The 26,134-nt window shown below is 36.5% G+C and overlaps 1 protein-coding gene across 7 annotated transcripts in view; it reads right to left on the bottom strand.

The window, feature by feature from the left end:
* The window catches only part of HERC1 (HECT and RLD domain containing E3 ubiquitin protein ligase family member 1), a 206,680-nt gene that overhangs the window by 64,136 nt on the left and 116,410 nt on the right, over window positions 1-26,134 (bottom strand). For 4 of the 7 annotated variants that reach the window (XM_034783387.1, XM_034783388.1, XM_034783392.1 and 1 more), the window contains 19 exons: window positions 23,227-23,498; window positions 22,229-22,444; window positions 20,265-20,385; window positions 19,729-19,966; window positions 18,352-18,548; window positions 16,598-16,753; window positions 16,292-16,398; window positions 15,927-16,037; window positions 15,668-15,844; window positions 12,491-12,730; window positions 12,187-12,270; window positions 11,112-11,632; window positions 8,513-9,288; window positions 7,159-7,357; window positions 5,943-6,103; window positions 4,059-4,175; window positions 3,635-3,866; window positions 2,172-2,296; window positions 1,695-1,915 (listed from right to left, as the gene is read on the bottom strand). In XM_034783387.1, the coding sequence (XP_034639278.1) occupies window positions 1,695-1,915; window positions 2,172-2,296; window positions 3,635-3,866; window positions 4,059-4,175; window positions 5,943-6,103; window positions 7,159-7,357; window positions 8,513-9,288; window positions 11,112-11,632; window positions 12,187-12,270; window positions 12,491-12,730; window positions 15,668-15,844; window positions 15,927-16,037; window positions 16,292-16,398; window positions 16,598-16,753; window positions 18,352-18,548; window positions 19,729-19,966; window positions 20,265-20,385; window positions 22,229-22,444; window positions 23,227-23,498 (4,271 nt within the window). The remainder of the gene's footprint in view (window positions 1-1,694; window positions 1,916-2,171; window positions 2,297-3,634; window positions 3,867-4,058; window positions 4,176-5,942; window positions 6,104-7,158; window positions 7,358-8,512; window positions 9,289-11,111; window positions 11,633-12,186; window positions 12,271-12,490; window positions 12,731-15,667; window positions 15,845-15,926; window positions 16,038-16,291; window positions 16,399-16,597; window positions 16,754-18,351; window positions 18,549-19,728; window positions 19,967-20,264; window positions 20,386-22,228; window positions 22,445-23,226; window positions 23,499-26,134) is intronic. The other 3 variants (XM_034783390.1, XM_034783391.1, XM_034783389.1) reach the window with 3 other exon arrangements.

Raw genomic sequence — 26,134 nt, 5'->3', positions numbered from 1 at the left:
TTCAGATTGCATCATTCATTGTTTTGCCTAAAAAGCAAGTACTGTCCAAACCCAGTCATAGATTTATTCATAGATCCAGTCAAAGATGTATTTTAGTCATTTCTGGTTTAAATTGAGATCCCTTCCCTTTATAACTCACTTATCCTCCGCCATTCCCAAGTCAAGGGTCGTATAAACTGATCCAATAGCATATCTTGGAAACTAGAGCCAATCAACAATTTTAAGCATCATTTTCATTCTCAGCGATCCAGAATTAGTTAAGTTTGACTACATTTATTTCAGAAGCATTTTGGCTGTAGAGTAGTGTTATCAGAACTTCTGCCTCTAAATTCCTTACAATCTAGCCCTCAAGAATCATTCTGCTTCAGCCCACCAAAGACTGTATAAGTTATTCATTTACTCATTCATTGGCAGAGTTTGGATACAGAACAGGGAAAAAATTTAATATTTTTTCAGACTGTTGGCTACTACAATCAATGAGTGACATTGATTACTGCTCAAGTCTACACATACCGTACACCAAAGTGTCTGAATTTGGAACTCACTGATTGAAGATAGCAATTCTACCAAAAGCTGTTAGTACTGTCAAGAATCTCAGTTTAAACAGACTTACTAGGAACTTAAATACACATGGCCAAATTTTCAAATTCTGCCTTTGAAACTACATATGCAAATATGTTCATATCGTCTGAATGTGCAAATCAGGTAACTGCGTGTTACAAAAACCCCCACAAGTTTCGACTGAGCGTACTAATTTGTGAAATCAGCCAACAAAGCTGCATACCCAATGTCTAAGGAAGCTGCAGTTATTAAATTTACCAATCTCATTCTAACTATAGGGAACACTGAAAATACCACAATAAAGACAAATACTGTATGTGAGATTGTAATAGTAACATTTTAACAGAACCTATTGTAACATGCATAGCAACACTGAACACACACTAAGATATCAAGTCTAATTCGCCTGTAAATTACACTGCTGTAAATCAGGACTAACTGAAGTCAATGGAGTTACACAGGTGATAGGAGAATAGAGCCAACTATATCAACTTTTGCAAAACTTTGAGGTAGTAATATTATTATAGGACAGTGTCACAAAAACAACAAAGCCTCTCAATCATCTTTATAGGACTATAATGAAGGGGGGAAAAGCTAATCTGAACTAATGGCTCCCTCTAAATACAGAAAACAAACTTTCATTGCTATAACGAAGATACAACTGAATGAACGGGAACTTTATTCCATTTCACTGGACAGTATCTCCTATCAGTTTCATTTGTTTGCTTTGTTTTTTTCTAACTGAAGAATGGTTAGCAATTGTTTTATCCTTCTACTGCTTTATCCCACATAAATTTAGCAATCTAGTACAGGCGTTTGTTTTCTAAAATTGGATGTCATGATTAAAATAAATTAGCTAATGTACCACTTATTCCTTTTCTTAGGGAAGAAACTAATGAAGTATGTGCAGATGAACACAGCAAGAATCAATGGAATAAATCAGTTATGTACAGCTCTCTTCTCATTAAAGTGATGCTACAGACATCAAAGTAGCTTTAAGCACTATTATGGTTTAGAAACTCATTATGTCCAAGCAGAAAGCTATTAATGCAATGTGTTATTTTAATTGTGAAATATGATTTTGCACAAAGCAGTAAGTAAGTAAAAGCAGTCTCAGCTGCAGTCACACACACCCAGGTAGGCCAATCCAATACCTCTGGGATCCACATTCCCAGAATATCATTATCACTGGCTAGATCCTGTCCAAACATTGCTTCCATTGCTTCATCATCAAGGTCAATTTCTAACTCTTCATCCAAGTTGAAGTCATATAAGGCTCCTGGATCTTGCTGCAAAGATATTCCCTCTCTCCGACTCTGATTTCTGTGAGCCTGTACGGAGCGGTATAATCCCGCTCAAATCAAAGAGAAAACATTCTTTACTTTGCATGTAATTAAAAAGATAGCCCATTCAAAAGCTTTTTAAAAATACTACTAGTAAAATTAATATATTTTTATTCATTACTGTATATAAGAAATTAAGCTAAATATATACTGAAATATGTACAAGCAGGATTTATTTTTTTAAAGTTCCATATTAGATGCTAAATACCTTCTTCTCCCAAATGTATCAAATGAACAAAGATGTTCAAATCATTTTAATGCACTTACCAGCACGTGCTAGCAATGTCCGGGCAGCTAAGTCAAATTTGTGTCTCCTTGTTACTGCTGACCGACCTCTTGAGGGGGGTCCACTTCCAGAAGCTGCATTCTCTGCATGATCCATATTATCAGGACTGGGAGAATAGTTTGAATATTCAACAGGTAAGCCAAAAAACATTTTGCATGGATCTTACAAAAAAAAAAAGAAGTGAAAACACTGATGGTAGTAAATTCAATTTTCTCCCTCCAAAAAAGGAACTTCAGAAATTTATCATCTTGTTTCTATTCATATTTATACTATAACCCCCATTAATAGTGAGAAGGAGTTGCATGCATGTGTTACATCAGCAAAAGAACACAAGAAGGCTGATGTATCATCCTTGACTTACTCTGTGGGGCCTAGATATTGCAGGAGCCTCAGAAAAGTATTCATTTTACATTCTGCACACTACTAGCATAAACTGGGAAACAACAGAAATATAAACATCTGTTTATCTCCTCAATCACTCTCCCTTTTTGACAAACGTAAGGATGTGTGTATGGAAAAGTAACCTTTAAATGTGTGACCCCTAATATTTATTCTTCACCTGAAGTTAAGTCTCTGTGACATTATAATTATCTCTAGAGCCAGTAACTGTGACACCCAGGGCCAAATATCTAATCAGGATTAAGCAACCAAACAAGATAAACTCAGAAGACAAAATGACACGTTTTTCGCACAAATAATACTTCCTACTAATAAAAATCTGAATGGACTTATAAATAGGCCTAAGATTTATGACACAGGTACAATTGTTTCTATATAAAATGTTTTTCCCTTAACAATTTGCAATATCTACTCTTTAAAGGACAGAATCATTCTTATGAGATAAATATCAATATAAAATGACACACTATTCTTTCCTTTCTAGAAAGCAGAATTTAAATCTGCCTGAGGTCAAGAGTGTGATTAAGATTGTTGGCTTTAGTTTAGTTCCTGATTAATGTATCTCTTCATCGTAAAGTCCCCACCTAATTTAGCATAACCAGCACAAACTGAAAGTGCTTTTGACTGACCGGTATTAACATTATCCCTCCCCTCAGGAGTGGGCCACAGCTTAAAAAGGAAGTGAAATTAAGGAATGCAGTCGCATTATAAAGCTTAGTGAGAAAACATGCATGAGCACTATATTTTAAAAAATGAATAAACTAAATATCCAATGAAATTTCTCTTTTCATTGTAGTCAGACCATTAATATCATATGGTTTAATTATCTTGGAGGGGGATATATCCAGTTTACTTTTCTCTTAATAAACACAATACTGTAAATAAACAAACAAAAACTAATTTACTGGACAACTCCACTTCTACACATATACCACTGTACAAAATTAATTCAAAAGTGGTATTTTGGAGTCTTCTTCTGGCAACTACCAAATTGCTGAAATAGCAGCAGCAGGGTTCATACAATCAGAAAAGAACTACATTTTACCTTTCACTGAAACCTTCCTCCATTTCAGTGGCATCAGCTGAAGGGATATCTCCTGGTGATTGTAAATAACACTGTTCACTAGATTTTCCACTGCTTCCAGAAACTATTGTCCCATGATGTGAATCTGCAGTTCCTTCTGACTGGGGCTCTTCATCTTCTTCATTCCCAGGATGCTCTATCATCCACATGGCCAGCACTGTGATATTCTGAGCATCTGCTTCTCCTCTTGCGCCTGAAAAGCAAGAAAATCTTACCTTATAATTTTATAGCACTGTTGATGAAAAAAATCCATTTACTCTTTCCATACTTGGTCATGGCATTTGAGAGTTCAAAGCTTATAGCATACAATGTTCCATTAAAAAAACCTGTTTCATATTCAACTGTGTTTTCAAGTGTAATAGGTATTATTCAACAAACAGATCACCTGTGGCTTCCATAGCTTTTGCAATTTGCCTGAGAGAGAATCCCATTTCTAACAATGGAACAGCAATGGCAGGTGGAGGAGGAGAAGTTGAAAGCCGACTACTTGGATCTGACAAAGCTAAGAGAAAGAAAGAAAAAAGTTAACTGATGGTTGCGTAAGTTATCGATATGCTTTTGCCTTTCTTTGGTCTTTTGCATTTTATTAGGCTTCTTTAATCATTTATTCCGTTATTAGTTGAGGATTAAGAATTAAAGAAAATTTGTTCCCTGCGAACTTTCCTTCTAACATCTTCACTAATTTGCAGTTCTGGATCATCTCCTTTCCATAATAAAACCAGAGAGAGTTCCTCTTCCTTTAATTGGCCAGATGACAGTTTCCAAGACTATGTAAACATTTACTTGATCAATTAAGATCAATGCAATGTCAACATTTTGAATTTATTTATTTATTTACATCCAGTTGAAACCCTACCAAGCTACTCTTAGATTGGGTGGACTAAGTTCAGCTTGGTTGGACTTGGTTCAGAGAATCAACAGCCTTCAGGAGATCACATCAAGATATTCTGCCATAAGTAGCAGCTAGACACACTTGCATAGCTGCTGAGGATACTTCAAAGTCTCTTTCAAGGCTGTGTTCTATCTTCCTGCAACAGAGTCTTTCAAAGGAAAAATAATCACCAACTGAGAATGATTATTATATCCTTGAAAAGGCCAACATCTCTCCAAGAACTGCTGCTCCAGAGCTTAGAAGAAAAGAAAAAAAGATGTACTTATTACTTGCTATGAAGGTGAGGATTAATGTGTGAAAGCATTAAAGTAGCAAGAGAACTTGCTGCCACCTAATCCTGATGCTGGAGGCAAAGCATCTGGAGAGACAGAAAAAAAAAAAAAAAAAAGAGGCAGTCTAGTGGCTGAGCAGACAAGTTGCTAAGCAACAGTCTGAGTTGCCAAAAAGAGCACTGCAGAAAGGAGACAACCAGAGCTATGGATTAATAAAGATGTTATGAAGGAGGAAAACGTGAGTTGTATACCTTTATCCTGCATCATTCTGGAATATGAAAGAAGTATCTCCCCCTCAACACTGAACATCAAATCTCGAGGAGAGAAGTTGATTTAGTTTTCATGTTAGTCACTCAAACATATTGAGCTGACTTTTTCTTATTATAATATTATTATTATAATATTATAAGGTGAACATTTTACTGAGTGATGTCAATGTTAACTCTGACATCAGCAGGAGTAGGGATTTACTGATGCAATGTACAAATTCTAATAATGGTGCTTCCAACTGGATATCATCATTCCTCAGATAAGGGGAAAATAGTCAGAAAAAATGGTGCTATTAATTACTCTGTTCAGTTTCAACTTTTTATATATTACTCAAAATAGAAGCTTGCCCCTGTAACTCACAGGCAGGATTAACTGGAGAGACTATATTTCAGAAACATATAGTAATGATGGATATCAGAAAATAAATCAATACATTCTAGTGTTATAAGTGATGTATTCTAACTTGTGATGGATCACTCTTGAAGTTTGTTCTGTTAAGCAACTCTGTGAGCAAAGACCAAAAGTAAAATAATATTCTAGAGTTATTTATCATAGTTAGTAATACCATCTGTTCATTCTTGTACACGGCTATCAGTATGCAATCCATTCAGCTACTTATAAGCACCAATTTTAACTTTTTTTTCCTAGCAGTCAGTTGCTGGCTTTTAGTACTAAGCTCTCTACCATAAGATTTTAGTTATGACATGCATACTTAATTTTATCAAAATGTAAACTTCAAATTAGTTAATGATGCCTTATAAGCCTACTCTGAACATATTTAAATTTACGAAACTCCTATGTTTCCTACTAAGTTATTTGTTGCTTACAAGTATACCTGTACGATTGGCAGGTCTTGCGGACTGGGAATCAGGAGAGGTCAGACTTTGCCTCCTTCCCACTTCATCAGAAGGAGATGTTGGTAAGGAGGATATTGGAGGAGTTTGTGCACGTCGTGTTGGAAGTACTGTAGTGGTTGGGTAACTTGAGAACATTTGCCTTTCAAAAAAGGAAAAATGTATTTAGACTACACTACATCACCACACTGTGGAAGTCTTGCACCAGGCCTACCATCTAGTACTGATGAGAGAGGGTGGGCACTTAAAAGTAAATGCCCATGCTACCTTGACAGCAGAACCCAGTGCAGTTTCATATAAGGTTAGGGGGCATTATTCTGGTGTGAAGGGCCTTGCAGGGACAACACAATCCCTATGCTGTTGCAGGGCAGCTCAGTTCTGCAGTGTGCCTTTGCACAACACCACACAGGAGTGGGTAGAAGCAGGGTATGGGCTGGACTAGGATATCCACCATCAGAAGTACTCTTCCTTCCAACTTTCCAGAACATCTGCTCAGTGTCCAGTCCAGCTATGCTGGCCAGAGGATTTGTCCTTTAGGATATGAATGTTTCAGAATGCGAGGCCTCCCACTGTACTAGTCCTCAGTTCCTATCTGCCTCAAAACATCCCCTAAAGAGTCCTAAGAAGAGGGAAGATCGGTATGGATCTGCAGAAGCAATAACTCAAAATTGAATTCCATTTAATGAAAAGAAGCTTTCCTTCTTCATCATGAATAGCAGATCTAAACTGTAGGAGATTAACTAGCAATATCACACTATGACAACCGAGGAGAGTTTCAATACACAGGGTCTGAAGGACAACTCTCTTGAACCAAAGCCTGATCTAGCTCCAGAATCAACAATAATTAATTAAAATGTGAAGTGTTGGCAGCCTTTTAAAAAACAACCAACAAACAAAAACCAGGACATAAGGAAGGGTATGAGGAAGGATATAGGGAAGGTATTTTTAATAGCTTCCAGTTCTGGAACATTAAGATCCTAAGCCCCTTAGCAGTCCAGTGGCTTCTGAGATATGGTGAGGGACATATAGCCTATCTCTATAGAAACAATTCATAATGCAGAATAAAAGTATCGGAAATTTGAAAAAGACACCCACCAGGACAAAGACACTAAGAAGTAGTATATCAAAAAGATCCACTTGAGCTAGTACAGAAAAAAACAGTCAAATGTACTTTATTATTATTATCAAGCACTCTACCTAAGAAGACTAAGAGGCATAACTCCAGGTGATTCTGAAGCTGGCACTGTTTCAGTATCTGTTACTGGGGTAGTAGCAGTAGTAGTATCCTCCAGAGAGCTGCTCATAAAAGATGTAGTACTAGAAGCAGAAGGACTGGTAGTAACTGGTGTTTGGGCCTGTTGAGCTTGTTCACTTTCTTCTGCTTGCTGGTCTACTTCTGCAACGCAAAAAGGATGTTATAGGAACATTTAGATAATGCTACAAAATGAATGAGTGGCTCTCCCTAGCCTTAAGTTTTGTGTAGTGGTCTTTATAAATATACACACATCCACATGCACAGTTTACAAAAATATTTCTGCCCAATATCTTGCTGACTAAGGAAAATATGTTGGTCAACTCATGTTATTCTCATAATGATGAAAAGGAGTTGATAAACAATTTTTTTTAAGATGGTTAGAGAGAACAAAAGCTCCTTTCTTCATTAGATCTCATTATAGATGCTAAACTACAGCAGTTAGATTTTAACTTTCTCTTTTGTCTGAGAGATCAGGTTTAAGAGATTAAGACATGTAATCTCTGGTGTGGAAATATAGTTATTTACAAAAATGACTATGTAAAATAAACCGTATAGCTTCCCGCAGCAAAATAATCTAGAATATTTAAAAAGTTTCTACATCTGAGTCAGTTGGTTCTTTTTAATTTATTTGTTCTTTTTAAAATAAAACAAAAATAAAGAGGTTCAAAATCTGCTATTTAATTGGCTGTGACTGGGACAGTGTGACAAGTAGCTTCCCTGAAGTTCCGACAATGTCATTCTACATGCAGACAGAGATTCTAAGACTAAGAGCAACGCTATTTGTATTAACTACTTGTCTCTTCAAAGTCAGCATCACATCAGCTAATTCCAAAAAAACTCTGCTCATTGAGGGTTTAAACATGATTGGTGGACTACGTTCAACACATTTATTCTTCATCTACACTGACCACAACCATGTCACAATATAATAAGAAAGGGAGAATCTATCTTTTAAAGTTGGGTATAACCATAAAATATAAATCTATTTTTTTCTGACTACAATGATGTGCATTCCTCCTGCATACAGCTCTGAAAGCGTGCCCTAAATATCACTCTCTATTTTAATAAGCTAAGCAAATGAAGGGGAGGGGGGGCACGAATCACCAATGTCCATAAATTCTACAGAATTGATAGGATTTGCTACCTTCCTTAATTTTGTCGGTTGAGATTATCACAAGTGTTAATCGCTGCAGAAATATAAGCCTATATGTTATCTATACCCATATTCTAGGTAATTTTAAATTAACTCTAATTAACTTAACAAATCTATATATTATCATAACTTTAAAAAGGTACCTTGTTTAATTTTGCCACCAAACTGGTCCTCCAACAGCCCATGAACCACTAACTTGTAGATCATGGCTTGTGCTCGTTCCAAATCTGCTAGTCCTAGAGCTCTCTTTATTGGTGAACGCATGACTGCCCTTTTCACCATGTGTCGCATCAGGAACTGCAATGCAGCACGCATTTCAACATCTTCATGAACAACTGGAGAACTAGCACAATCAGAATTGTGACCATTTTCTGCAAGGACTTTTGGTATCAGTAGTAACTCAGCATATTTACTACAACTAAGAAGAGCACTCAGCGATTTCATAGCACCAAGGTAAAGATAGGATAATTGTACTGCTCTGATTTCTGACTGTACTACATCGTGATTTCTTGGTATGTGTTCATGATTCTTTCTTTTTCCTTCTATGGGTTGATGCTGGGACTCCATACCTAGTGATGTTGGTTCTAAAGAGAAGGAAGCTATTTCATTTTCTGACTTGGAACACGTGGTGATAGGTCCTCTGATATCATCAGCACTTAGTAGTGATCGCATATCTGATCCAGTGTCCCCCTCCGTTTTCTGTTCAATGTCCCCTTTATCTTCAGTCTCATGTCTGTGTTTTTTCTCATGTCTCTTGGCACTTTGTTTCCCCATGTCTTCATGAATACCAGTCAGATAGGTAAGGTCCAGCAACACAGTAGCTGTCAGTCCACGGAATCTTGCAACATCAAAAGGCAGTGGTTCACAGGGCTCCAGATTATACAATGGAGTATCACTAGGCGACCAAAAAGTTGGGAAGCTTTAATAAAGATCAGAATGACACAGGAAGAAGCAAGTGAGGGATAGACAAGAGGAAAGTACAGGAAATAATGTAGGCAAAATAAGACGTAAAATATATTTAATAAAATAATTTAAATGAACTGACAGTCTAAAAATTAAATGTAAACAAGGGAAAGAAACGAGGTTATGATCAGAAAATGGGGAGATATGATACTCAACGCAAAGGCAGTGAGACATTTACACGTTTTCAACAATGAATGTTAATTTCCAAAAACTTCATATAATCCATTGCTTAGGTAATGACAAGTTTCGGCTGCATTATTTTAAATGTTTTAAGACATTTACAATATAATTTTTTATAATGATCACTTAAAGCACCTGGGTAATTGGTTTGAGCCAGATTTAATCTTTAGTTTATGAAGGACACACAGGCAAAGATTTAACAGTGAAAAGTTCTGAACTTTTGCAATGTTACATTGGCAGCAGCTTTAAGTTTTTATCAATTTCACTGTACTGCTTGTCTTTTTATTGCCAAGATGCACAAAAATGATAACCAGAAGCAAAAGCGTCACTAGCAATGCAAGGAGCAATTCCATCACTGAATATGAGCCTATCAGTTTCTTTTTTAAATAGGTCATCGACACCCATTCCTGCATCCTAACAATGACCATTCAAGGGAGGCATACCATGTACGTAAGATCTCCTACCCCTGGTGACAGACCCTTATATTAAATATTGCCATATGAGTCACTGCCTCCATCATAAACAGGACAAATAGAAAAAAACTGCAGGCATATATTTTCCACATATCCAGCAGATTTACAAATTCAGAATCTTCCCTATAGTTTTTGATATCCTCAATATTTTCTTCAGCATTTAGACTTTCTTAAAAAAAAATTAAAAAAGCAGGCTTCAGTCTCTAACCCTTCTACAGATGAAAACATTCTAAAAAACAACCATTACAGTGTTGTGTTATAGAGACCTTGTCTATATATAAACGAGTATCACACCTGCTTAAATAGATTTTAAAATTGGTGCAATCTCCTTCTGCAGACTCACTCAAATCTGTTTACATCTGATTTAATTTGGTAATTGAATTAAGTGGAATTGATTTAGTTAAACTGGCACAACTTTTCTGTATACACATGGCATTAATCTGGAGACAGGCTAATACGACAGTTCTAAGAGATGTGAACTGCCACCATTCATCTCAAAGAAGAATTAAACTTTTAAATTTAATTATGCCCAGAGTCAAAAGAAATCAGTGGTGATGAATTTCTTTAGAAGACTGGGAATCAAGCTATCTCCAAAAAACTATGAATACAGGGAAATCTAATTTTCCGCAGAAAACACTCAGCCAATTCACATAAAGATAAATGCAGGCTAGTCAATAAAACTTTGTATCCAAGAAGTTGTAATAAAAATTCAGAAAGATAACATATTAATAAGCCTATATATAAACTTCAAATATAAGCAACACTTACGTCAAATGTAGCTCACAAGCATGAGGATGTCCTCAAATTAGGAAATTTAGGGTCAAAACTCAGTTTAAAAACTATCAAATCATGTTGATGAATTCAAGCTTTCCAAATGACAATTATATACTGGCTATACAAGACAGATATTTTATTTCTCTAAATTCAAAGTTCAACCGAGTTGTTTTTCAAGTCAGAATTCTTGAAAGTTGCTTTAACAAGCTGAATGCCCAAGCATCTACTTTAAGCTTAAAAGTTACTAGTGACTGAAAATTCATGTTTCAGATGTAAAATGTATGTTACTTACGAAGTTTTCTAAGCACTAAAAATTGCTAACTAGTGCAAAGAATAACTGAACGCAATATACCTGATAGTAATCTCTGCTTCATCCCACTGGACCTTAGCAGATGTACTGCCCTCTTTGACTACTCCAAGTAAAGTGGCATGACGTCCAGTTTGCTTGTGTACACATCGGCCTCCAACTCTAAGACCAGCATCAACTCCACCAATTACTGCAAGCACAGGCCACACCTCTACACAGAGAGTCTTAAGCTGAAGTTCCGAGAGGTCAGCAAGACCATGTCTACTATGTTTATTTTTCTCCTCCTCTTTATTCTCTTTCTCCTCTCTCATGTCATTCTCATCTCGACTTTGGACCGAGCGACTTTTCTTCAGTTTTTGACCTGCTTCTTTAAGGCACATTTTGATTTTGTGCAGCCGTTCCATCATTTTTTTATTGATGCAGTGCGTCCAACGGTCTGCACGATGAAGGATGCGGATAAGTTGGATAGTGGCCTCTGCCAGCACTGCAGCAACAGGACTACAGATAGGGTCACCAGGTAGCAAGTCCCTTGGGGTGCCACGCATCTGCATATCACAAATTTTCACCTTAGTGTTAAAACAAAAACAAAAAAATCTAAGTTATGCTCTCAACTTATGTTTGTAAAGCTTATTCTAATTCTATAGTCTTTCCTGATGAATTGAAAGCGCTAACATTTTTGTATCTGTCCCCTGTGAAATTCACTATCATGTTTTCTTGGTATTGAAGAGAAAACTCACCTGTCCCTTTACAACAAACTCCAATAAAACTGTGAAATGCAAAATCTAAGTAAACTCAAGGTTTCTAAGAAAAGAACTGTAGGTAGTCCAAAATATACCTAATACTGGAATTTGTTCCAATTCTACTGACAGACATCTGGATACAAGATTCAGAGTCTTATAGGACACAGAACAGGTCTATCAATAGATTGCAAAATGTAGAAATTTAACTAAAGTCTACCACATATTTTTCTGGTAGTGTAGTAATGACCCAAATGAACAATCAGTGGAGTTCTCTCCATAAATCAGCTAAAAAGCAGTCAACACTTCCATATAGTAGGACAGGAAGCAAAAAATAATCCCATATGACCTGTTACTGTTATGCAGATATAAATTTCAGTTACCTTTTCTCCTGGGTTACTGCTATAAAACATTACACAAGGGTATAATTCTGCTGCATCCACATCTTCAAAAGCTAGTTTTGGCTCCTAATTAAAAATAAGACGAGGAATAGAAACTTTTAAAATAACTGGGTTTTAGAATTAGACAATTTTAAATAATTATTTTTACTTCTTTAAAATCTTTACAAGTAATAAAACTAACTTTTTTTGTGGTTTTAGAATCATGTGTAAGTTACCAAATGTTTACAGTCAAAGTTACTTCAGAAAAATATTAAAGAAAAAAGAAACACAGAAAACAGTTAAATACCTCTCCATTTTTACCAAAGGAAATAGTTCTAGCTTCCATATCTAATACACATGTGATGAAGTCTCCTTGGGTAAAACTGGACAGAGTCAAAGTCTGTTCCCCATTATGATACAGGTTACCACTGTAGGCTCTATACAGCCACATATCTGAGGTAGTACGATGGTTAAAGTCATGTACTGGCCAGCGAGACACTCCTACGCATGTGCCTTCATTGCCTCGATTTTCCTTCACAATATAGAACTAGAAGGATTAAAAAAAATTAATACCATGGCATAATTCAACATAACAGTGTAATATTGAGCATAGGAATTATTATATTCAAGCAGTGAGGAGAATATACCCTTAGTATAAGAATTTAAGGAGAGTTTTAAATATGTTACACGTAAGATAGCAAAATTTTCATAAATTAATACCTTTAACACATTGGTTGAACACACTTTTCTTCCCTCTAAAATTCTATTTTTCCAATGACAAGGTCAGTCTCCAACGAGTGATTTATCTACTAGCAACCATTGAGTATTTGGACACTAACAGATGTCTCAAAAGTTCATGTTACCTTTTCCAGAGACAAACCAAATACCAGCGCACTTTCAATTTAAGTAGTATATATGTACTTTTACAAGTTAGAAGGTAACATATAGTTGAAGTGATGTTAGTCAGCAAAATAAATGAGTTTCACTCACGTTTAAAGTGAACAATTTATCCAGAAAAGCACAAGCTACAACATACTATCCTCAGAGAGAAAGAATACAGAAAATAGATACAGAAACGCCATATGTAACTAGGTTTGTAACAGAACTACTCTGGATGATTTGTTAGAGAATGACCTTGTCTAACTGAGAAATGTCATATACCATAAGAAAATTTATGCATTCTCTGACTGGAGAAATTCAGATTTATGTAGGCTGGTGTGTAATATTCCCTTCAGATGGCAGTGCAGCCTTATTTGTCGAAAACAGAAGCTACATAGTGTATTTGCATTAGCCTATATATATCTGTTAGATCTAGTGAAAGTGTGTGTGGAGGCCTACACAATAAATTTTTGTAACTGATTTAGTAAAGCGTTGCCTTTCTCATCCAGAAGCTGGCAGAGATTCTTGTGACATAGACCTTGACCTGGGTAAGAGAGGGCAGGCCTTGAACAGTACACTCATCATCTTTGGCTAACATGTTTTGGCCCTCTCCACTTTTTTTGTCCATTCAAAATTAATGCGAAAAGTAATCAGGTTTTTTTTAAAGCTAGTTATATTTACATAGGACTTTATGGGTCATCCAATATTAAGAAAGAGGAGGCATCTGTCAGTCTTGTTGAAGAGGAAAAACTATTCATAGTGAAAATAAGTAGGGTACTGATGAACAGAAGGTGGCACAATATGGAAGACAACCTAGTGATAAACTAAGTTTGGAGAGCCTGTATGCTAGGGCTGTTAATCTCAGACATCTGACAATTATCATGAGAATGTGTGATAATAAGGATTAAAAACAGAGGGACACTTGAAAGAGGCTCATTAGGAGGAGTGCACAGAGACAGGATTCAGAACCAGGATTTTAGCCAAAATGCACATGGGCCAGGTTAGCACAGCCACTAACTGGGCCCAGAGCCAAAGGGCCAGATCCCGATACTTGATTGCTTACACTGTATACATTGTTCTATTGATTTCAAAATGGACTATTTGCAGATTAAAGGTACTGCTAATTATGAGCAAAGCTACTATTATCTGGCCCAATGTGTATAAAGAAAGGTATCATGCAAGTATTTTGGTACAAAATCAGTCCCTTCTGAATGTCTTGAGATTGACCTTAGACTAAGATGAGAGAAATTCAATAAAGTATTCAACAGTCTGCAGGTGGCATACAGCTGGTAAACAGGTAGGAAGAACAGAAGAATTCATAGGCTCTTCATCAGAAGAAAGGGTTTTCGGGGAGCAGTTAGCAACAGTGGAACTCAGTTTGGGAACAGCATGTCTTCTGAGTTGGCAACCTCTATTGCTGAAGAAATTTGACAGAAGAATGAAACAAAAATCAGGTGCACTCCACATACTATCTTAGTTTTTTGGATACCAGAATGCCATTGATTAGCATCATCCTGTGTGTTCCCACAATTAAGAGAATGCAAATTAAATCTAGGTCTTTTGAACAATGTGGAGGGGAAAACTTAAAAGGTTAGCAATAATTAAGCATAAGAGGTAAAACTACAAGGGTGAATTTTAGACTGATTAGGAACTTGATCCTGGAAACACACCTTTGAAATGCAAGGATAAAGTCAGTTCATATTGAGTGAGGTAATTGTGGCCTAAGATGTCTAGGGCAGTAAAAAGATTCTTCTGAAATAAAGAGCATGAAGAACAATTTATGCTATTCACTGACACATTACCAAATAGAAGAATGACTGGGGTAAGGATGTTGGAGAAAGTGCATTGACTGATGGGCCCAGACTGGTTTAACAGAACATTTTCTTTTATGAGCAGGTGATTTTTAGACACAATTTTGGCAAGAGCAAAGAACGGATAATCCAGCTTTGCTGTGGCTGCCACAAAGGTCTTGACTTTCAGAGCAGATAAATCTGGAAGAAAGGGGATAGATCCACATTCCAAATCCCAAAATCTAGCCTTACTCCAAAATACAATTTCAAAACATTTGGTCTAATTACTCTAAAAATGGGATTTATATAAGACAGTTTTGCAAAAAAGCCATGAAAATTTACTAGGCCAGATACAAGATCTACTCCCCGTTTTACCATGATGATTGATGATAAAAAAATAAAAGCATCTTTCCCCACTGCTCCCCCCCACCCAAAAAGAATTAAAAAAATTACTTGCAGTGGGGAAGGAGAATTTTGCAAGGCTGTTTTAAATTGATGACTTTTATACTGACTTTGGATTTAAAAGGAAATCACCATCAACAACCAAAAAAACAAAGGACTTCATAGCCATCAGCTCTTGGTTCTAAGCAGCAACTAAGAGATCTGCTCCAGTGACAGGAGCACCATAAACAGGAGCACTCAAAATACAGCATTGTGCAGTTTATTTTAGATAGAGAATAGTCTTTTAATCACTAGGTTTTGCTTCTTCTATAGTACAGTACATTCTTGAATATTTATTTATAAAACAGTATTTTTCTGAAGCAAAGAAAGAGAACTGAAGACAGAATAAAAATAATGCATTTTATTCCATATACCTTCCACTGATAACACCCAGAAGTGACTCCTGTGGATGCTAGTCCGTATCCTTTACCTCCACTGCCATGAGTTAAAATCTGCCCATTCTCCACTATGCAGCATTGAGCTTTCTCAGGATCAAAGGACACTTCCTGTATAGGAAGATTCTCATCCTCTTCTTCAGATTCTCCCTGCTTCTATCAGAAATGGAACAAAATAAACACCTCATAATTATATAACTCAGAAGCATCTAATGAAAATGTTAAAAAGGACTATTACCTGCAGCTTCATTTCTTGTTCTCTCTCTTTTATTTGAATTGCATATTTAGCCTGAGCTATCGGTGTCTCCCACATGCAGTCAGACAGAAGTGAGAACAATCGTTCAACAACCTGTTGTATTAGAGCATACTTCAGATCATTTTAATCCCAAACTTGTGAAAACAAATAATATGTTTAAACTATTTTGGTCTATTTTGTAACTAGTTTAAGATCTGTAGTGAGCATTCATAGATAAGTAAATATAGTGAGCACTGGGTGGCCAAAATTCTGAAAATCTAACAAGCACTGCTTAATTTAATTTTTTATTGTATGAGATTTGCTGTAGAAAACAACAACTTAAAAAGTTTATTTAAAAATATATAAACCTGAGCCATCTGATCATCTTCAACACCAGATTCACACGCAGGCAACACAGCTTCTAGTACATGAAGTGCAAGGAGTCTGGTCCTTAGGTTGCCCACTAGAGGTACTCCTTCAAGAGGAAAAGTGTGTTACTAACAACTACTAAAACATGCTGAGTAAAACTACAATAATGATCACCATCAAAAATTTGCTAAAATCAATTAATTTTTTTAGCTGAACGCTGAATAAGTGTAACATGTATGTTAGAAACACCACACGCATACATATACATACAGACACAGAGAGAATCCATTTTGAATAGATCATACCTGAACAACACTTTTGAGATGCAATATTAAGAAGCACCTCTGTCCATTTTGGAGAAGCCATTTTTGACTGAATGGCTTTTGAAGAAACAACTCTTCGTAGAAAGACTAAAAAGTCTCCCAGGTGCAATTCTGCTGCATGTTGCTTCCGGAGTGCAGCTGAAGATTAAAATAAAGTCATTGCTAAAAATTCTAAGCAATGAATTGATTGATATACTTGCAGTAAACAACCTACATATACATAATATTTAGGTCATGAAAAATGTCAGAAAATTCACAGACACTTAGTTGGGGTTGCAGGCTTACTTGGTTCACAGTCTTTGTTTAATCCTGATCTGATGGTGTTAAATTTGCAAATGAACTGGAGCTCAGCAGGCTTAGCCATCTTACAGCAAAAAAACTTCAGGACCAGACTCTAAAGAGAAACTGCTGAGCTCCAGTTCATTTGCAAATTTGACACCATCAGATCAGGATTAAACAAAGACTGTGAATGGCTATCCAACTACAGAAGCAGTTTCTCCTCCCTTGGTGTTCACACCTCAACTGCTAGCAGAGAACCTCACCCTCCCTGATTGAACTAACCTCGTTATCTCCACACTGATTTATACCTGCCTCTGGAGATTTCCATTACTTGCATCTGAAGAAGTGAGGTTCTTACCCACGAAAGCTTATGCTCCCAATACTTCTGTTAGTCTCAAAGGTGCCACAGGACCCTCTGTTGCTTTTTACAGATTCAGACTAACACGGCTACCCCTCTGATACTTAAGCATGTTAGACACTTGAGTCGAAGGTGTTATGGGTGGTTTTAAGACATGATTATTAGCGATCTACTGACGTATTGGACTCTATAACAATCTATAATATAATAATTGATTATCCATTATTAGCCATACATAAAATGTAACCAATCATCTTAAAGCTCTTTTTTTTCCCTTTTAAATGGATTTTTGATCCAAAACAGTAAGTCCTCCTTTGTTTCCTGTCTTTTACCTAAGCTGATACTACTATCTTAACTAGTTGGTGACTATTAAAAATGAAAACATTAAAATTTGTTTTCTATGTTAAAACACACCCAACAGTACTACTTCATGTTATAGAATCTATAAGGTACAAAACTACTACTTAAAAAACGAATACTCCTGTGAGTAATCAAACGACCTAACGGGTTCCTTAAGGGACAAGACATTATTTGATGACTTTCATACTAGAAGAGCTTTTATCTTAAAGACCAACTATAGACCCTTGAATATAAAGGTTAGGCTCAGTTTTTTCACATCAAATCACTCTGCAGCTCTCTGCAGAAAATGAAAAGTTGATAGCTATAGAAAATTTTGAATGTGGAATAAGTGTGGACTATGCGATAGCGATAATCTGAGAGGAACCCAGAGGAGAATTCTGCCTATATTATGGGCAATTTGGCTCCTTAAATTACAGTTGTGCAAAACACAACCACTATAATAATCGTATTTTCTGGAGGGGAACAATATTCTCTTCCTAAATATGGAAACGGAGGAAATGGGCCTGATTCTCCACCGCCTTGCACCTTGTTTAGTCCTTTACATATGCGCTAAGCGGGTGTAACACTTGTGTGAGTGGAGAATTCTTATTCAGTAGCATTTTATTCTATTCTGCACAGGTGGAAAAGACCACACAAAAGGCAAGATAGTGGAGAGTTAGACTCTTATTGTCTCCCCTCCACCCCCTTTTTTAAAGAAAAGATTAATTCTAATATAACAAAAATGGTGTAAACGTGGTACCTCTGAAGTCTTTCTTCTCATTATCTCCATTTGAATCTAACTTCTTTTCTTCTTCTTCCTCATCTTCCTCACCTTCACCTTCTCCGAAGGAAGCCATAAGCATCACACCAGCTTGTGATAACAGGTTCTTCAACTGACTGCATAGCAGATCCAGCAAAGACTGGACCACTTTGGGACTCAATTTATCAGCATAAGTTCTTTGTGAAAAAATATAAAGATTAAAACATTTCAGAGCTATTCCAAGTAGAAATCATTTTAAGATATGTACATTACAAAATGCTCATTATGCACACATTCAGTACACATGAATATGAGGCACTAACGTAGCACAGGCTGTAATCAGTTCTAGTGTAGTTGGGCACTTCCCCAATTGCTTTCCTACATATTCTGCCAATGCACCTCACCACTAACTTTAGCACTCTGATATTCCAGTCCTCAGTCTCCTTTTAACAAAAACTGCCAGTGATGTTAAATTACTTAATGTTTCCTGGCGTGGCAAATGAGGATTAGATGAGATCAGCCATCTCATTTTCATTTATCACAAATTAGGATCTGAACCCCAGTTTTAAGAAATTAAGGTGATTACAGTTCAATCGTATAACCACTAAAAATAGTGGGAGCCTTTCCACTGACTTCAATGGGTGCTCGATCAACCCTTTAGTGCATAAAATCACAACACCACCACAACAGCACTTCTTAATGACTGAGTTTACACTTGGCAGCTGACTGTTTACACTTTATAAACATTTAAATAAAAGTGATACATACTGAATATTAATACCCTTGATCAAAATCAGAAACCCTTATTTTCTCCCCTATCTTATTTTTTATTAGTTATGCACTTAAATTAACTCAGTAAAAGTAAGGCTGGTCCCATTCCCTGGTCCAGCAGCAAATGTTAGCAGCGCTCAGGGAAATCTGTTAAACCCTGTGAAGAAGCGTGGTATCTCCCTCTTGCTAATAATAATGGAGGGGATTATGCATCAGAATAGCACAAATGACCTCTATAGAGAGCTACATAAGGCCTCATAAGCTGGAGTGAGGGGACCCATGACAAGAACAAGCAGGGAAAAATGAGAAGGATATAAGAAGATCATGCTTGCAGCTCTTGCAGGCACAGGACACTATGAATCCAAACTCAAATCCCTACATAGCAGCTAGTTATGCTATTTTATCGGAAAGGCACACATTGATTTGATTAATACTTGTTTAACATTTTTGTCAAGTCTTTTTTTTTTAAGCTAGTGTGCTTCTGAACACTGTTCTTCCATCAAATAGACATTCTTCTGAAAAAATATTTTACTGTTTTTAAAAAAAAAAATGTTGAAAGAGCTACAGGTGGATTATCATCTAGAAAAAAAAGTCTTCAATTCTTACCCTGTGGTAATGGCAAGGATTTGAAGCAACCTTGTACTAGCCACTTTCAAAGCAGTGCTGAGTTGAGAAATACCAGTTTTGGGCAATAATTGCAGTGGCTGTCCCAGCATGGTGTCTGTGCCACACAACTGTGATAGTACATTTAGTAGACCAGTGGAAATGGCCAAGGAGACATCAACAGGCTGATAGTGTACACTTAGAGCAAAGACAGTTACCAACAGGAGGCGCTGTTGTGCTTCTAAAATTAAAAAAAAACAAAACTCTTTAGAATCAAAGTACTTAAATAACTCTGAAACAATAGCTAGGTCTTTAACAACAAAAATGTATTGCTTGAGGAATGTGTCAGAATGAAAGCCCACTAGTTATCCCCTCAACAAATTCAGCATGAGCAGTAAGGTGGTTTTTTTTTTGTTTTGTTTTTTACTTTTATTCATTTTTTGTAATCCCACTGTATATAATATACAGGTCCTTTTGGTGTTCCATTGTGACCCCTTCACATGATTCACTCTTCCCCCCAAAACATGTTCTCCACTTACCTATGTGGTGTTTATTTGCTTGCAGAGCTCTCTCCAATGTAACAGATAATTGCTGGTAAATCTTGTGCACAGCCACTTGGATTTCAATCTGAATATTTCTCTTGGCTGCTCGGATACCATCCTGAGTCAAACAAATATGTACTGTAATAATCGTACACATTTTAATTTCTCGACTATTGGAACAGGAAGCATAGACTAGTGGTTAAAACACAGAACTAGGGCTTTGGAGACCTGGGTTCTGCCTCAGTTTCCTCACCTGTAAAACAGCGGTAATACTTCCCCTATCTTACAAAAATGAGTCATTAATGTTTACAAAGTGCTTTTAACATCCTCAGATACAGAATGATATGTAAGTGCAAATTATTATTATTGTAATACATACACAAGCAAGAAGAAGGTCTGGTAGTATTAAACTGAATTTCACTGACCACTCCAATTGTATTGTTTAATTTGACTATGTGGCAACTACACCTTCCTCAATAGGTTTTTCTCACTGATGCAGTTTAAAACAGATTAATTTCACTTTTGTTATTTGAAGATAACAGCATTTTCTCCTGAATTCAAGGAACCGGGCTACATGTATTTCAGTGAAATGTTAGGTTTGTTTGATCTTTCACCTGGAGAGAGAGAGCTCTATTGCTCGAAGAGATTCGGAAGGAAACCTCCTCCAGAATGGTTTGATATTTTGGGCATCTCTTGCAGTTGGTAAGGGGATGTGCAGAAGTTTGAAGCTCCACAATATCCATGGAGTCTTATCTCCTGTGATCAATAGCATTGGAACACTCTTCATCCTACAAAATATAATCTAGAGGGGAAGCATACAGGGATATTCCTAAGAGATTCCAGATCTTTCTCTTGGGAAGGAGAAGAGTGTGGTGATGCTATCATTCTAGATTCCTTACCAAATACTTAATTACCCACTTAAGAAACTGAAATATGGCTCTAGAGCTTTCCTCTTTAGTGGTGGATTGGACTGGGAGATTTGGGATCACTTTTAGGCTTATCCCTGAAGATCTTTGATCAGTGATGATGATCTGGTTTGCTGACTCCCAAAAGCTAAAGATTCACCCACCCTTGCAGACGTATCTCAAGAAGAGTCTCAGCTGGTGTGTATGGGGAGGCGGGTGATGTGGGGGGAATGTAGAGCCCTCCACAAGCTGTCCGAACTTTGCGCGCCTTCCCCTGGAACAGCAAAAGACTGAACTGGAAGTGATCATGGCAAAGCTCCCTTTCTGTGGTTCCTGTGAGGGTTTCCTCACAGAAAGAGCATCTTTCCCTTTGGCTTGCTTTATTTGACCTGCTCTACTATGACTGGAGAAGGAGGAACAAACAAAGTAGCCTCGTGAATGTTCCAATTCAGGGATCAAAGCACTGAAAATTTTAGCCCCCTAAGGAACAGCAGAGAATGTGAGGATGGGGGCACAAGAAAGGAATGTTGTTTGCTGCTGCAACAAAATCAATTTTAAAAGCTGGGATTGCAAGGAATAAGGTGGCATTGCTGAACCACCCTTCTGTTTGCACCACAGGAAACAGAGAATCTGGAGGGGGGAAAGGTATACAGACATGCCACAGAACATTGTGGCCAAGTTTGAATTTCCTCTAGTATTTGGTGCAGGAGACAATCAGATAAGAAAATTCACAGGATTGCTCTCAATGTTTATCATTGTTTTAAACTGTATCAGAGACAAAACACTGTCCTCCTTAAAAATGGTTTCTACATAGGGAAGAGCTTGGGACTCCAAATGAATATTGTTCAAGTTATAAAATATACAGTGAATAACCTAAAGTAACATAATTCTAGTTTGTTCTCCTATTGGCTTTGATGCAGACTAAAATAAGAGTCATTAACATTTTCAAATTAAAACTTTTTGAATCACAAGTGTCTGTATATTAAAATAGCTTTATTGAATGAAAAAGTTTGCTCAAGAACCTATTTTTTCAAGCTATGTAAGTACATTTCATACCTGATAGTGATGCAATCGGACACTCTCCCCTTTGGCTCCTGCATGTCCAACAGTGCCCAAGCCAAAGCATCCAGCTAGAAACTGTAGTCTAACAGAAGTAAGCAGTGAGGAAGACTGAAATGCTGGCCCTTGACGGCTTCCCATTAATGGGGCACTACCTTTCTCCTCCATCCCTGACAGCAATACTAGGATCTGATGAAGTGCTTCCAAACGAAGCTTAAAAGAAAAAAAGGAAACAAACTGATTTTCTTCACTTAATAGATTTTATATAACAAAGACTGTTAATTGAAGTATTTAATAATTAAAGTATCTTAAGAACTGATAATGCGATTACCTGTAAATCATAAATAAAATAGCAGGTAGTCAACTGTGAATAACATGGCCATTAAATCATGGAAGAGTTTTGTTTGCATAATATATCACGGGGATAAAACTCTTGTAGTTTTTACATTTAAATTTCCTAAGGTAGGATTTTTTTGGTTGGTTTTGTAGAAAAATTCTGAGCTGTTGACCCTCATGCCTCCTGATCCCTGGGTCACCGTTAAGATGTTTCTAACCTAAGCTTCAACAGCCAAACATGAGGCTTAAGAAGCTTTAAACTCCAGGAGCAGTATAGTGACAGCTATAGTTTAAAGAAAGTCAAAAATTTTATGTTTTCAGGCTTCCACTGAAAGTTTTAAATATCTTAACTTGTCTACTTTCAACATTATGTATTCCAGAAAGTATGTCTTTTCCTTCTCTCAAACATGTTGAGTGAAAAGAATGCTCTTAAAGTTCAGCCTATTATATATTTAAAAAATATTGAAACGAGCAGCAGTTTCAGTTAAAATTTGTAACAAAGAAGGGAGAAAATATGAATAAAATATGCTTTGTGGTTCAAATTTTTTTCCAGTAGAAGTTTAAGAGTTAGTCCCATCACATTGATTCATTCTAAAGTTAAGATCCATAACATGGATTTAGTACACAAGGAATATAAAAATAACGTAACTATAACTTACCTCGGCCCTCAGCTGCTGCTGTTCCATTGCAATAACTGAAGCCTGGGGGCTAGTGGACATACTTTCCTCTGGCTCCTTAAAACCTGGTGAGTTTCCTACATCTCCACTTATGAAACTGACAACATTTTCAATCAAAGTATGAACTCCAAGGGATTTTGAAAGATCAAAATCAGATTCAACAAATGAGTAAGAGGAGCTGTACAACCAATCTCTGCTGTGTTTTAGTCGAGCCCATGAGTCACTTAGTGGTTCCACTTGACTGTGCATTGCTCCTAAATATAAAATATAAAATTTCATAAATTCCAATTCAATAGAAAATTGCATTTTGACAGTAGGTGAAGACTGAGCTGTTGCTGTTCAAATAAGTGGGAAATGGGCATTTATGTTTAATTATACCATGCATTAAGAAATTAGAGCAAAACACCTCAGTTAAACAATAGCAATATAATAAACTAAAGGGAAGGCCACGTTTCTATTACTACATATCCTTTAAGCAGTATAGCAACACCCTGCCGCAGGAAAAAAAGAAAAGGCAAAGCCACTCAAACCATTTAGCTTAAAGCTAGAACACTGAATAAAAATGCTATGCAGCTAAATGGCAAACAGTGGTGAAGAAAAGATCTGCAACAAAAGAAACTGTACCCTAAGATATTTTTTATAAGATCTGATTATAAAACAAGACTTTTATTTTACTCACGCTATTATATCTTTTCTATAGGCAAAACTACATAGTGGTTTATAGCTTGTTTTAGATTAAATATTTACCAAATACACGAGTGAAGAAGGGCATATAAACCAACAAAAATACTTCACTCTTATACAGAACATTAACTTTGTAATGATTGTGTGTCAGTGGGTGGTGTATTTTAAATGTAATAAAATAACTACATATATGTTATGTCTCCAAACTATAATTTTAATTTCATGAAATCCACTTTGAAATATTTCTTGATATTTCCTGTAATAACTGTGTGACTACATCTACACTAGGATATTTACCCAATGAAGACAAGTGCCAGCAAAAAGGTGAGTCAGTGTGGAACATGGTTTAATTTCAAACCAAACCACGAACAGCAAAGTGCTGTCTGGTCCTTGTCTACATTTGCAGTTAAACCATGTCTTACAGAAGTTCCTGGTACTCATCAGCAGTGGGTCATTTTCCATTTGTAAACTTTGTCTACAGATTATGGGTGAAATGCTCCTATGGCAAAAGTGGGTACAATTCCACTAAGTAAATGAAGTCACAGTTGCTCAGGCGTTTAGCCCTATAACTTTTGCTTTGGTAATCAATTTTTTATTATTATTTTTTTGCTAAGTGTCACTAGTGTGTTTGGTGCAATACAAGACAAACAAAAAAACAAAAAACAGCTCCTACTCCAAGGAGCTTACAATCTATATAGACAATGAATGGAGACACACACGATACCCAGAAAATGGTACTAACTTAGATTTTATTTGATACACTTATTTTAAAAAGTCTAAAAAGTATAGTTTATACTAAGCAAGCTACCTTGGCATCATTCAGTATTAATGTCTCTTGTGAGCCTGGAACCACAGACATAATTTAAAGAGGCATAATCTTATTGCTAAATTAAGTTAATTATGCATTCACACAACTGTGACAAAACCACACCAGCATTTCTGTTTTAAAACACTCTATTTGCAGGGGATGGGGTTTAAAACTCAGTTCTACAAATTCTAAATCAGAAAATTCAATATTTTCAAAACAATCCAATTTTTTACTTACATAATTGACCACAACTACATCTTAGATTTCAAATATTTCCTTTTCCAAATGTGGTCCATAATATGGTTTAGACACAACTTATTTTGAAAAAATTTGATGGGCCAGTGCATTGAACTGTGAGAATTTATCATACATGTCCCAATTACCCCTTTGTAAAGAATTTTCATGAGTATTTGCATGACATGCCTAAACACTTATTTACATAATAACAGACCACAATGGCTTCAAAAAGAACCATTACTATGTCTTGGCCACCCAATATAGTTGGCAATATAAAATCATAATCAAAAGTTGCTTTAAATTTCAGGAATACTATGGTTGTGAAACACTGAGAAAACCAGCAACATTCAAAGTTAAAAAGATGTCTTTAAATGTTTTAACTTTTGCTGGTTATGTTACCACCTTATTATTTAAATGCAGATGTGGCTTATATGCAATTATTAAAATTGCTGATATTTATTCTGTGATGCCTACTATCAGAAATTTCTAACTCAATTTTTAGTTTTCTTTTTGATACTTGGTGACATGTTGTGTAAACAAGAAAGTAAGGCGAACAAGAGACATCAGGCTGGTGCGTAGACAGATATAATTATTCTTCTTAGATTATCAGAACATCTAAAAGTGACGACTATTAGCATGAGTATTAATCTCAGTTATATGTGGAAACCACAGGTGAGACCCACACTTCTGCTCAAGCCCCTTTACAACAAGCAAAAGTGCCAGAGTGCTGTAAATGGACTCTAAAATCCCTGATCCTGACCAAGGAAGGATGCTGCTGGCACAAGCACTGTTGAAAACAACTGTGAGATTGCCTTTTGAGCCCTCCCTTGCAAACCCAAGAGGCGGCATGCTGGGGGCAAGGCCACAGCACTGTAGAAATTCTGGACAGTGCTATGGCCCACAGGGTAGCCCACTCTAATATCGAGAGGTTGCCCCTGAGCTGCCTAAGTTACACTAAAGGTCTCTCCAATTTCCTGCAGCAACCCAGGATCAGGAAGGCACAAAGCTGGCTTAAAAGCATCTTAGTTCCCCTTCACCCCAAACGGTGAGTTCTGCATTGAACCTTTAAAAGCACAGCACAGACTCTCACCCCATGGCTCCAAACATCAAAGGGTTGGTAGAGAAAAAGCAGTGAAGAAAAACAGTTTATTAAAACCATGT

The sequence above is a fragment of the Trachemys scripta genome, chromosome 10 (assembly GCF_013100865.1).
Source record: "Trachemys scripta elegans isolate TJP31775 chromosome 10, CAS_Tse_1.0, whole genome shotgun sequence".
NCBI classification, from domain to species: Eukaryota; Metazoa; Chordata; order Testudines; family Emydidae; genus Trachemys; species Trachemys scripta.
This window is presented reverse-complemented; position numbering and strand designations above follow the sequence as displayed.